Below are 13,015 nucleotides of genomic sequence, written 5' to 3'. Positions count from 1 at the left end.
ATAAAGTTTATTAAATTTTATTTCAAATTTAATTTTTTTAATATTTATTAAATTCTTAGTTCACTTCTAGATTAAACTTCAGTATAAAGGAACATTCCCCTTTTTATATTAGTTCACTGAATTTCATCATCTGGAGATTTTTTCATGTTCCATGATTTTGAGTCATCAAGCAAAGTTTTGCTTATCGACGAGACTTTTTATGGTACGGTGCGCATTTGTGTGAATATACCGCATTAAGTTTTTACCCAATTAACTAGTTAGAATTTTTCAGATTTGGAAGTCGATTCGAATTTTAAATGAAATCCAGTCGACTCAATGTGACTTTTCCATACTAAATCTACGTCGACTTTGAGATATTCTAAATTAGGTGGATCCATAATTAATGCTAAAAATTACCAAAAATTCAATTATTTTAGGAAATGATTTGTATTTTTAAAGCTTATTTCAAAAAACAGATGTTAACAGCTGTTAAAAACAGCCGATATACACAAAAATTAGTTTGAAATAATTTTATCCCTTTAAACTGTTTGTGACTACGAAAAATTATGTTAATAATTTTAAATATTAAAGCTTAATTTGTTTTGAGCTTTATCCTTAATCCAATTTCAATTCTGATCTCATCATTTTCTTTACTTTTTTACGATAAATACAAATTTCCGAAAGGAAATAATTCAACTTTAATATTATTTGATTCTTCACGAATGCTTATCCAAAGTATTATAACGTTCAAAAGTGCCGAAGTTCCGAAAAGCTCACATTCAATCGTAAATGAGAGAAAATATACTGTCGTATTTTATTTTTATGTCTGTGAGAGAAAGTGCATACCAGAATTTTCCGACAGAGAAAATGAGAGAGAATAAAACAAAGGGTAAGTTCATCACCACGTGAAAATGTAGAACAACATTGGTAACTATAAGTACACGAAAAGTTACTCCATGCGCTGACATTGAGAAGAAGAAGTCTTGCTATGAACATTATTGTTGTTTTCTCTTTTTTCGCATTTTCTCACAATTCAAAACAGAACAAAAAATATTCATGCTTATTTAGTTTGATTTTTCAATTCGTTGAATCATAACGTCTATAGAGTTTTTCATTTTGGTGTCGAAAAAAACGCGCGCTGTGTGTGATTGAAATAAAAAAAAATATATATCTTTTCATTAAACATGCGAGAATGAAAGTAAATTATACATAAAGAAAAGGAAAAGAAGATAAATAAACAAAAATAATTCATTAAATAAGAAATAGAGAATTTGTTGAAGGAAATTAAATGACAATTTATTTATCGATAGTTTTCACGATGTGATTAATGTGCTTGTTGATGATGTCGAATTTTTATGATCGAAATCATGAAATTTTAGGAAAAAATTTCTGTTTAATTTCACAACCATGTTTTTGAAGATGCCATATGATTTGCTTTGTTGAAACTTATTGGATTTCCCGTTTTGAATGAAAGTTTCTCGCGTGCTAGTCAAAACGTAACATTATACAAACATTTACTGTGTATAAGGACATTTTGTTGCATTTAAAAACACTGAAGAATGGAAAACTTTTTGTCATTTGGATTTTGATGTTTATGGAACAAAAAGTGACTTTATTAAATGTATTGAAAAATTGTGATGAAAATAAAGTAAAATAAAGGTTTAAGTGTTCAAAGTGAATTATTTAGTTTTGAAAAATGTGAACCGAAAAGCATTAATAACAAAAATTTACGATATTAAAAATTACTTTAATATAATTAAAACATTAAAATAATGAAAAAATTAAAAAAGAAAATTGATGAAATTTAAGTTTTTTTTTTTTGAATTTTTGAAAGTTATTATGAAATATTTTTTTAATATATATTAAAAAATAATAAAACATTATTAATATTTAATTACTTTGATAAGAGATATAAAGTCACCTTGGTTGTTACCAATAAAGTAGGAATTTCAGTAGCAAAATGTTTTAAAATATTCAAAATAAAAAAAAAATTGAATTCAAAAATTCTATTTGTCACTTATTACTGTCAAAAATTGGATGATTTTTTAACAAGTATTCATAATATAATTGTCAGAAAGTAAAAATTCATTAATAAACATGTGAAACTGAATGACTTTTTTCATCAATCTCACACTTAGAAGAAAAAGTGAAATTATAGATGAAAAAAATATCTTAAAATTTCCTCCAAAACGTGTAAAAAAAGAAGAAATGATAGAAAAAAAAAATTAAAAAATAAATATCTGGAAAATAAATGAAGTTTTAATTTCCAGAAAATAATTTTTGCATGAAATAAGATGTGAGAAAATATTTTACGTGTATTTTAGTGAACATTGGTGCTGATATAATGTGTAGATCGCAAATAAAAAAATCTTTTAAATTATATTGAAAGTGAGTTTTCTTTCGACATGGTGAATAAAATATGAAATAAAATTTACATTTGGTACTATGTGTTTGGAATTGAATAATTGTTTCAAGGATTGAATTCATTATTTTGAACAAAAGCCATAACTAAAGGTTTCACCATTACAACTCACAAGGAAGTAAAACGTAAGTGTGAATTGATTATCTTATTAAAATGATTTCTCACTTTAAAAACATTTTATGACTCAAAATTTCCCAGTTGAGTTACTATTTGGTCCTAAATTTCCTAAATCAGTGATACAATTTATAAGATTAAAATATAATTACTTCAATTTCAGTGATTTATTGATCCACAATTAGCAGAAATAAGTGTAAAATTGATAATGAAACACAATAAATTAATTAATTAACATTTATGTCCTCTCGTGTGATAAATTTTGAACATAAATATGTCAAAATAAACCAAGTTGGATGAAAAATGTTTGATATTTTTTATAAATAATTTATTCATTAGTTCATACATAATCAATGCGAGTGTGCTGAGTGTGGATAAAGAAATAAATATGAATATGTCATTTGGAAACGATTGTTCTGCCGAACGGTATTTTGATCACGAAACCTTTATACTTGAAAATAACGGCAATTAATTTATTTTTATCTAAATAAATTAGATAAATATTTGATAAATAATATGATATATAATTATTAGGTGTCAGAAAGTATCCACATTAAGATAATTGAATGAGTTATTGTGAAAAGTAACTAATTAATTTTTTAATGCTTTTCAATTAGCAGTACTAAAATAATGGAAAGGAAAAGAGAATTCATGTATTAAATTGTCACGTCTCATTTGTTTACAATCAAAAATAACAGAAATTTTTCGAAACATCAGATCAATACACGAGTTGCACTTAAATCGTCTTTCTAAATATCAATAGAAAACTCGACGCTGCAAATTTAATTGATTTTATTTTTATAATTCATCCATTTAGACTGGTATATAGTTCAATGAACTTAGGAAAGAAGATCTTTTCAATGAATTTGTGTGGTTGTATCTATTAAAGAGGGTTAAATGATAATTTTTACGTTTTTTTCTGAATTATAACATGAAAAATTTAACATTTGGTGAAGGTGGAAAAAAGTATTACCCAGAAAGCTCATGACGTGGAAAAAATTCGACTTTAGGTCATCCTGACTCAGACCTGACGCCGGATTTGATCAAATCAGTAATGAGGTCAAAGCCACGCTGTCCTGGGGTAATAAAACTATAATAGTTAAATTTATAAGCAAATAAGCTCAATTTTCTCTATAGTCGAGTGTTAAATATGCAGCTAAAGAAGTCTCAAGCTTAATTCTTTTTACAGTTGATTTATAATTAAAAATGCATAACTCTCTCTCGTTTTATATTTTTGAACCATATGAACTGACGATAATGATTGTGATAGTTATGAAAAGTTTATACAAAAAGATTATTTTTTATGATTTTTTTCCTCATGATTATAATGAAAAATTCTTTCATCAACGTTTCAATGTTTAGTGGTCTTTCTCATATTTTTCTTCATATAGGCCTAAAGCTTGCCAAAAAATTACATCAGAAAAAATTGAAATTTTCATGAGATTCATGAAGAAGAGGAAAGAGAAACAAATGTGAATTTTGTTGTGATACATGAAAGGACGGGAAAGGACCAGCATCAAATTAAGCAAAACGGGAGATTTTTGTGTTTTTGTTCATTCTCTTCAGATGCAGGAATTGAAACCGAAAAAACTTGTTTTATAATTTTTTTTCTTCATTTGGTATTTATGTGAATTTAACAAAGGATGTGTGCTTTTTAACGAAAATGATTCAAGTGCACATTCACAGGGAAGAGGAAAGAGGGTGCTTAGAGGTTTGGAGTTCAACTATTACAATGATGTAATATATTATAGGCCGACAATCAAACCTAACCTCCTTCCCTATTTGGAATCTTCAAAGTTTTATAATTCCAATTATTAATGCTTTCTTCTTTGAAAATAAGGCTTTCAAAAACTATTATTATTATGAACGGGTTTGGTTCGGTTGCCCGCTGATCACTTGCCCACTTATTGTTTGCCCACTGACATTTTCCCACTAGTCTTTTTCCCACTGGTACGTTTGCCCACTGGTACTTTTGCCCATTGATTTTTTCCCCACTGATTTTTTGCCCACTGGTACGTTTGACCACTGGAAGTTTTGCCCACTGCTTCTTCGCCCACTGGTACTTTTCCCCACTGATTATTTTCCCACTAGCTTTTTGCCCACCGGTACGTTTGCCCACTCGTGTTTTTCACCACTGGGACGTTTGCCCACTGATTATATTCCTTCAAAAGCTGGACAAAAATTCAACGCAGGAAGCACTTAGAGACTTCGGGTTTTTTGCGTTTAATAGCTCAAAATTCGTAGAGGTGATAAACACTTTTGGTTTTTTGTACTTGATTACCCTTAACTTTATTGCTTTTAGTGGTAACATCATTGATAAGTAAGTATGTAAGTATCTCAACTGGATGCAATTATTATGAATATAATGATTCTGGATGCAATTTTTAAGCTAGATCTTATTATGTTGCACTTAATGTGACTTGTTATTCTCTAGATCTTATTTTATGATCATGTTGTTTCTGGTTTCAAAATAGACATCGTTAACAGACCTCCTTGCGCACGAAGGCGCACGAGGGTTCATTGCCGCATTTAGAGTTCGTCGGAAGCTGGATTCTGTCTTTAAATAATTTTTAGTAATCCCATGAGCTTATTAGTCCTCGAGAATCGATATACGTATAATAATTACATCCAGTTGAGATACTTACATACTTACTCATCAATGATGTTACCACTAAAAACAATAAAGTTAAGGGTAATCAAGTACAAAAAACCAAAAGTGTTTATCACCTCTACGAATTTTGAGCTATTAAACGCAAAAAACCCGAAGTCTCTAAGTGCTTCCTGCGTTGAATTTTTGTCCAGCTTTTGAAGGAATATAATCAGTGGGCAAACGTCCCAGTGGGGAAAAACACGAGTGGGCAAACGTACCGGTGGGCAAAAAGCTAGTGGGAAAATAATCAGTGGGGAAAAAACCAGTGGGCGAAGAAGCAGTGGGCAAAACTTCCAGTGGTCAAACGTGCCAGTGGGCAAAAAATCAGTGGGGAAAAAATCAATGGGCAAAAGTACCAGTGGGCAAACGTACCAGTGGGAAAAAGACTAGTGGGAAAATGTCAGTGGGCAAACAATCAGTGGGGAAGTAAAAATGGGCAATCGACATAATCCCGTGATAAACACTTTTGGTTTTTTGTACTTGATTACCCTTAACTTTATTGTTTTTAGTGGTAACATCATTGATGAGTAAGTATGTAAGTATCTCAACTGGATGTAATTATTATACGTATATCGATTCTCGAGGACTAATAAGCTCATGGGATTACTAAAAATTATTTAAAGACAGAATCCAGCTTCCGACGAACTCTAAATGCGGCAATGAACCCTCGTGCGCCTTCGTGCGCAAGGAGGTCTGTTAACGATGTCTATTTTGAAACCAGAAACAACATGATCATAAAATAAGATCTAGAGAATAACAAGTCACATTAAGTGCAACATAATAAGATCTAGCTTAAAAATTGCATCCAGAATCATTATATTCATAATAATTGCATCCAGTTGAGATACTTACATACTTACTTATCAATGATGTTACCACTAAAAGCAATAAAGTTAAGGGTAATCAAGTACAAAAAACCAAAAGTGTTTATCACCTCTACGAATTTTGAGCTATTAAACGCAAAAAACCCGAAGTCTCTAAGTGCTTCCTGCGTTGAATTTTTGTCCAGCTTTTGAAGGAATATAATCAGTGGGCAAACGTCCCAGTGGTGAAAAACACGAGTGGGCAAACGTACCGGTGGGCAAAAAGCTAGTGGGAAAATAATCAGTGGGGAAAAGTACCAGTGGGCGAAGAAGCAGTGGGCAAAACTTCCAGTGGTCAAACGTACCAGTGGGCAAAAAATCAGTGGGGAAAAAATCAATGGGCAAAAGTACCAGTGGGCAAACGTACCAGTGGGAAAAAGACTAGTGGGAAAATGTCAGTGGGCAAACAATAAGTGGGCAAGTGATCAGCGGGCAACCGAACCAAACCCTTTATCACCTCTACGAATTTTGAGCTATTAAACGCAAAAAACCCGAAGTCTCTAAGTGCTTCCTGCGTTGAATTTTTGTCCAGCTTTTGAAGGAATATAATCAGTGGGCAAACGTCCCAGTGGGGAAAAACACGAGTGGGCAAACGTACCGGTGGGCAAAAAGCTAGTGGGAAAATAATCAGTGGGGAAAAAAACCAGTGGGCGAAGAAGCAGTGGGCAAAACTTCCAGTGGTCAAACGTGCCAGTGGGCAAAAAATCAGTGGGGAAAAAATCAATGGGCAAAAGTACCAGTGGGCAAACGTACCAGTGGGAAAAAGACTAGTGGGAAAATGTCAGTGGGCAAACAATCAGTGGGGAAGTAAAAATGGGCAATCGACATAATCCCTTATGAACATACTCAGTAATATACTCAGTTTGGTGAAACACGCTCTTTGTGCATTTGGGAAAATGTTTTATTTTAGTTTATTTATTCTTCGAATCTGCAGAAACATACAAAAAATTAATCTATAGTTTTGCAGCAAAACATGCATATAGTTTTAACTCTCAAATAAAAATAAATTGCGAGATTTATATCGAAGCATAATAGCGTTAAGAATGACGAGTTTTAACATTTATATGTGCCGCTTTTATTTATTAATTATGAATAGTTAAAAACTATTCGTCCTTTTTCTGTAATTTAATTTTTTGTTCAATTTAAAATTGCATGTTAATTTGTAAGTTTCGTGATTCAGATCCTCACGATTTCATTAAAAATTAATTGAATTGTTTTAATTTTGCATGCATCTCATTCTTCACATAATCTGACACAATTAAAGTAGATTTATTGTATTTTTAATAGTACCTAAATCTATTTTGGTTTTTTGTGTTGCCTCAATTAATCTATGTAGTCAACATGATCTAAGCAATCATTAAGATAATATTTTAAAATTTATTACTTTGATAATAGTAGAATCATTTAAAAAAATCATACTGCATATGAAAAGATACCAAAAACAATTTCAAACAAATAAGGGCTAATATGCTAACTTCATCAAATGAACGCTTGACACCTGTGACCTTTTATAAGACTTTAGTACTAAAAATTTATGGAATAACCAATAAAATTTTAACATTGCCTTTATTGCCCATTTAGCACATTTATTACAAAATATAATGCAATCTGTTGACAATGTTTGAACGGGAAAGATACTTAATAAACTAGATTTTATCTAGCGATTTGGGGTACATAGAACTATGTGTTTATTTTTCTCTAGCTTAATTAATTACTAATATTATTTCATCCTTAATCTTACTGTGTTTTATAAATTTTTATGAGTTGATTCAGTTTTTCACTAATTAAAATAGTTATTTCGTGGTTTATTTCCTGCAGAAATTTTTTTACAGTTAACAAATTTTCAGATGAACAAGTTAGCAAATAAGGGAGAAATTTACGATTAGTAATCATGGAAATCTAGTTTTTAAGTAACTCGTAGTGGTTTTCTTAAAATAAATTTTTGGATCACGAGAAAAAAAATGCTTATTTGCTTCCAATTTTCAATCCAAACAAAATGCAGATTGTTTTCAATAATTTGAAATTTCATATCGTTTTGTATATGACTAAAAAATGGAAGAGAAAGCAAATGAAGAAAAATCTTTTGATGAATGAACATATAGGAAAAAAATAAAATTCAAGAATGACTTAACTGTAATATAAATATTTACAGAAAAAGGATACAAAAGTAGAAACCTCTTATTAATGGGTAATGGCGATGGTTTTCATGCACTCATATTTCATTTGAATAGTTCAAAATGTATTCTAATGTTTAATTTAAAGATTCTTTGGGTATTATTTTTCTCATCAAACTTATGAGAATTCGGAAAAAAGAAAACTATGGTCGATCCAAATCATATACTAAATGTAATAGAAACTTAAATTTACATAGTCTATTTCTACATATTTTCCTTCATTTTACAGTCTTTGTTATTCACTGCAACAGTGACATAAAAAAATATGACTTATACAAATTAAACATTTAATAATTAATTAAATTATACAGAACAATTTTTCGAGAAAATTCCATTTGATTCGATTACAAAATATATATTTGCTTCTTGCTCTATTCCGTTTTTCCACCGTCATCAGTAGAAGACTGTCATCAATACCTTGACCTCAAAATATAAAATCTACAAAATATTTCCATTTAGTCTCATATTACATGACCAACGACGTTAGGTTGCCTTCATAATATCCAATAAACTTTGCACGTAAAATCGATAAATTTTCATTCACCAATTAATATTTAATTCTTAAACATTCATGAGCATTGTTTTATGTACCCATGATTGATAATTAGTTACACCAGAGATGGACAACCTTTTTTGTAACATGAAATATTGATATAGACAATTTTTGCAACGCGCCGATCGCAAATATATTCAAAATTATATTGGCTGAGCACAAAGACTTTCTGTTGTTGACTGTAAAGATCAACCGTGATTCATGGCCTCACTTAGTTGGCGTCTAAAGCTGGCTGTATCGCTGCTACCCTTTATCAATTACCAATATCAAATGCTACACTGTTTCTTTCAACAGCTTCTTTCGCTTTACTTCGAGTTTATTAGCTTTGTAGCTAAATATGTTACACATTCATACACCTTCGAGAGGCTAAGATTTTCTTTAGTCTCCAAAATTCAATTAATTGGCACACAAGTTGGCCACCACTGAGTTAGAGATTTAATGGTTGAAACGTAAACATTTGAACATACGCCTTTTTTCATCAATCTTTCGCATATGCACGGTTTGTTGATAATGATTGAATCATCTTTTCTCCTACGTACACGTTTTGTTGCAAGGTTTTGATGAAAATGTTATGAAGATAGAACACTAATTGAAAATTTGAAAGAAAATATTTACTATATTTGTTGTATTAATCAAGAAAACTGTTTGTTTAAATTGAAAATTGCAGGAATTCTATGAATTGTATTATTCAAGGTTCAGACATTATCGTGAAAGTTTATGAATTTTAAACTCGTAAAAATTGTGAAAAAAAAAAAAGTTTAAAGATGTACTTTTAACCCCATACTTTCATGTTTTATACAAGTTTTTAATGTAGCCACACAAAATATTGCTGAAATGGTTATTAAAGTACTCATATGAAAGTACTTAATAAAATTTTACTTAAAGTTTTAGTGCACTATCATCAGTTATTATTTGACAGAACTTAAATTTTTTTTAACATTCAAAAGTTTACCGAGAGGATTTAAATTAAAACTACTAATTTCCTGGATGGAATGAGATCTCAACGTAGACTCTAAATGCGGCAATGGTCCCTCCTGCGTCAAGGAAGTAGGAAGTAAAGTTTTTATCAAGACTTCATAGTCTAGCTAAAACAGAGCAGAAAATTGTTCTATTAGAATTTTTTATAGCACTACAAATCATTAGATAAAACAAATATATCCATTATGTACACAAATTTCTTATAAATATAAAAGAAATGGAAGCACGAATAAAATATATGGAATTTTTTTCGCCTAATTCTTCATTCTATTCGTACATGTGCGTGCTGTTGTCAGTTCAGTATGTGAATAAAAGACACCCTCAATCAACTTAAAAATCTCACTCACGATATCTCCATCATTGTTTGACAGATGAATCCAATTTTTCATCTACGACCACTTAATCTTAATTCTATACCGAGTATGAGAGCACAGTGAGTAGATTATGGTAATGATGAAGTTTATCGCGTTATTCATATCAATAAACAATTGTTATTCATGAACGAAATATGTATGAATATTAATATGTATGCTGCTTTATAGTAATATTACTTTTGACTTGTTGATGATATTATAAATTTTGACGAATGAAAAATTATAAAATTCATAGAAATTTTTTTAAATATTATCACGCTAGATGAATGTGACTCTAAATTTATAAATTAAAACTTAATCTTTAAAATGTTTTAAAATCGAAGCAATATAGAATTACTGTGTCTCTATAATTGCGCTAAATGACACAACACAGTGATGACAAAAATTTCGACCTGAGGATAGAAAATTTGTTTAAATTATGTGATATAGCCAGCGACAGAATCAGATCGAAAGGATTTTGTTGCAACTTAAGTTCCGCATAGGAGCATGGTTACAGTAAGTAAGTAAGTAAAGATTTTTAAAGTATCAAGTATATCATAATTTGATAAAGCATTTTCATCATATGTATTACACAAAAAATCGTTTAAATCTTGATATAGACATATCCGTTTTTAATCATATTTTATATAATGAAGACTCATATGATTGACGTATAATAAGATAAATGGGATGAATCCTTAGTCAACAATATATTCTGTATCTATAAAAGAGTGCGGTCAAGTTTAATTCTAGTTTAGTTCTTTAAAATCGTTCTTTCTGTATGAAACAATTCTAAACATAATAAATAATAAGTCGGAACTACAACATAAAAATTTAAAGAAAATGGGTGTATATCCATTAATGTAAGTAAAAAGATTTTAGTAACTTCATTTGGATTTGATTTTTTTAACTATTTTTTTTGTTTATTTTTTAAATAGATTGCTGTTAGTTGTGTTAACAGCTAATATCACTAATGGATACAATTTAATCCCTCTTAAAGAAATGCAGGCTCTTCATTTTGAAGAAATTGGAAAGTTGAATTTGATACAAAAATATAAAGCTATTAATTTTCAAATAAACATTCGAGAATTTATTGTATCAATCCAAAATGCAACAGAACATTTTAGTCTAGTAAAAGATATGTTTAGAAATGATAGTTTCACTCAAAATAAGCTTGATAACATCAAAATGGTTTTGGACTTAAAGAAAATGGAGTTTGAAGACACACTGTATGGATTAGTAAAAACTGAGGAAAATATTCACTCGAGACGAAAACGAGAAACTTTTGGCCTTTTGGACAAAGATGATGGACGAAAAATTAACCTTCATTTAGAAGAACTAAGAAAAAAAACAAATGAGATAATTCATATTGGAAATAGTTTACGATTAGTTGCCCATAATTCTTCAACACTTTTAAATAATACTATCATGGAAATTTCAAGGAAATCAGCAATGATGTATTTAATGGATCAAAGGGACGAAATTGAAAGAATTGTTAATGCTATAACTAGGATGCTTACTGAGAGACGTATGAACAGTGAAATTATTCCAATTACTGAGCTTGATAAAGAGATTAAGAATATTAAGTTAAATAGTGATGAAACTCTGCCCTACAATAAGTTAATTGACTATTACTATAATTTATGTTTGAACTACACGATTGATGAAGATGTTATTAAAGTTGAAGTTGATATTCCAATAGTTGAAAAACTCTCAAGAAAATTATACAAAATCATTGAAATTCCAGCTCGTAATGAAGGTAAATTAATTATGACGGATGTAATATGGAAATACATAGCTGAAAATGATAATGAAACTGTTGTATTCATGTCTTTGGATGTTTGTCATAAATCTCAACATAACGGAATTGTTTATTACTGCAAGACTCAAAGTCCTATTAAAAACAAAAATTCAAATGATTGCTTGAATAATGCTTTATCGTCAAAGAGTACCATTGATATGAACCTTTGCAAATATTCTGCTGCACAGCCAACAAGTCTCATGTTTATTAAGCTCAATGATGGAGAATACTTCTACTATACACCAGAAAATGAAACATTGACTGTTATATGTGGAGCTGAACCTAAAAACGAAATATTAGTTGAAAAGACTTCTGGAATTATAGAACTAGATCCTGAGTGTATTGCTGTTACTAGTACATATAAACTAATAACAACAATGAGGTATGGACCAACTTCGTATAGAAAGATAAACATTGTTAGAGCTTCTTTCAATGTTGATGAACTCAAGGAAAATATTCAGAAGTATAATACACCGTTTGTTGACAAATTTTACATCGAAAGTATGGGACTACTTAGAGACATGTCCAAACCAATTAAAAGTGTTGAAAAATTAGATAGAGCTGGCTTTAGTATGGACTTCCAGGGATATTGGACAATAATAGCATCTTTAATCATTGTCATATTCGTGTTATACGAAGCATGGAAGTGGAAGCTAAACAAACAAAAGGAGTCCAAGAAAATTACCGAAATAGTACCAGAAGAATCAGTTGACTATTACATAATTAAATAAGGTTTTTTTATGCCTTCTTATAAAGTACCTTACAAAAGGCATTTTCCTTAGAAAAGAATTAGGAATGAATGAAAAGAATTAGAACTCTTAGAATTGAATTTAAGAAGATAACTAACGGAAAAAGAGATCATTTTTAGGTACTGTAGTAGTGTTTCTGTATCATAAAAGCTTGCTTTTTTTCTTATTAATCACAAAAATTATTGATTTTTTCATATAAGTGAATTCATATTTTGCTTTCAAGACTTATAATTTTTTTTTAAAAAAAAATCTTTATCATAATGACAATTTATTACATATGATAGGCAAATGTAACATACAAAGAATTGAAAATAAAAAAATTTTATTAAATGTAAAAAACTGTTGAAACAAAATCTATTAAAAAAATGCAAAAGAGCCT

General features: G+C 29.7%; 2 protein-coding genes across 5 annotated transcripts in view; both read left to right on the top strand.

Moving 5' to 3' along the window:
• The first annotated feature begins 2,348 nt into the window (after positions 1-2,348).
• LOC139096228 (small conductance calcium-activated potassium channel protein-like) overlaps positions 2,349-13,015 on the top strand; it is a 111,310-nt gene continuing 100,643 nt past the window's right edge. For 2 of the 4 annotated variants that reach the window (XM_070647927.1, XM_070647924.1), the window contains exons 1-2: positions 2,349-2,367; positions 2,455-2,526. The gene's annotated coding sequence lies outside the window, so the exon portion shown is untranslated. Of the gene's footprint in view, positions 2,368-2,440; positions 2,527-13,015 lie in introns of those variants that run through there. The other 2 variants (XM_070647926.1, XM_070647925.1) reach the window with 2 other exon arrangements.
• Positions 10,842-12,913, top strand: LOC139096080 (uncharacterized). Its single transcript, XM_070647709.1, has 2 exons — positions 10,842-10,949; positions 11,025-12,913. The coding sequence occupies exons 1-2, from the start codon at positions 10,930-10,932 to the stop codon at positions 12,616-12,618; spliced, it is 1,614 nt and encodes a 537-aa protein (XP_070503810.1). The 5' UTR covers positions 10,842-10,929; the 3' UTR covers positions 12,619-12,913.

Source organism: Chironomus tepperi, unplaced genomic scaffold (assembly GCF_022539635.2).
Source record: "Chironomus tepperi strain 1889 unplaced genomic scaffold, CSIRO-AGI_Ctep_v1 contig_376, whole genome shotgun sequence".
NCBI classification, from domain to species: Eukaryota; Metazoa; Arthropoda; class Insecta; order Diptera; family Chironomidae; genus Chironomus; species Chironomus tepperi.
The sequence above is the reverse complement of the archived record's forward strand: the minus strand, read 5'-3'. Positions and strand labels throughout refer to the sequence as shown.

Bases quoted from the DNA above. Each gene is read 5' to 3' on its own strand.
- LOC139096080 (XM_070647709.1), top strand. From the start codon at position 10,930: ATGGGTGTATATCCATTAAT. The intron at 10,950-11,024 runs GTAAGTAAAAAG...TTTTTTAAATAG, and splicing joins ATGGGTGTATATCCATTAAT to ATTGCTGTTAGTTGTGTTAA.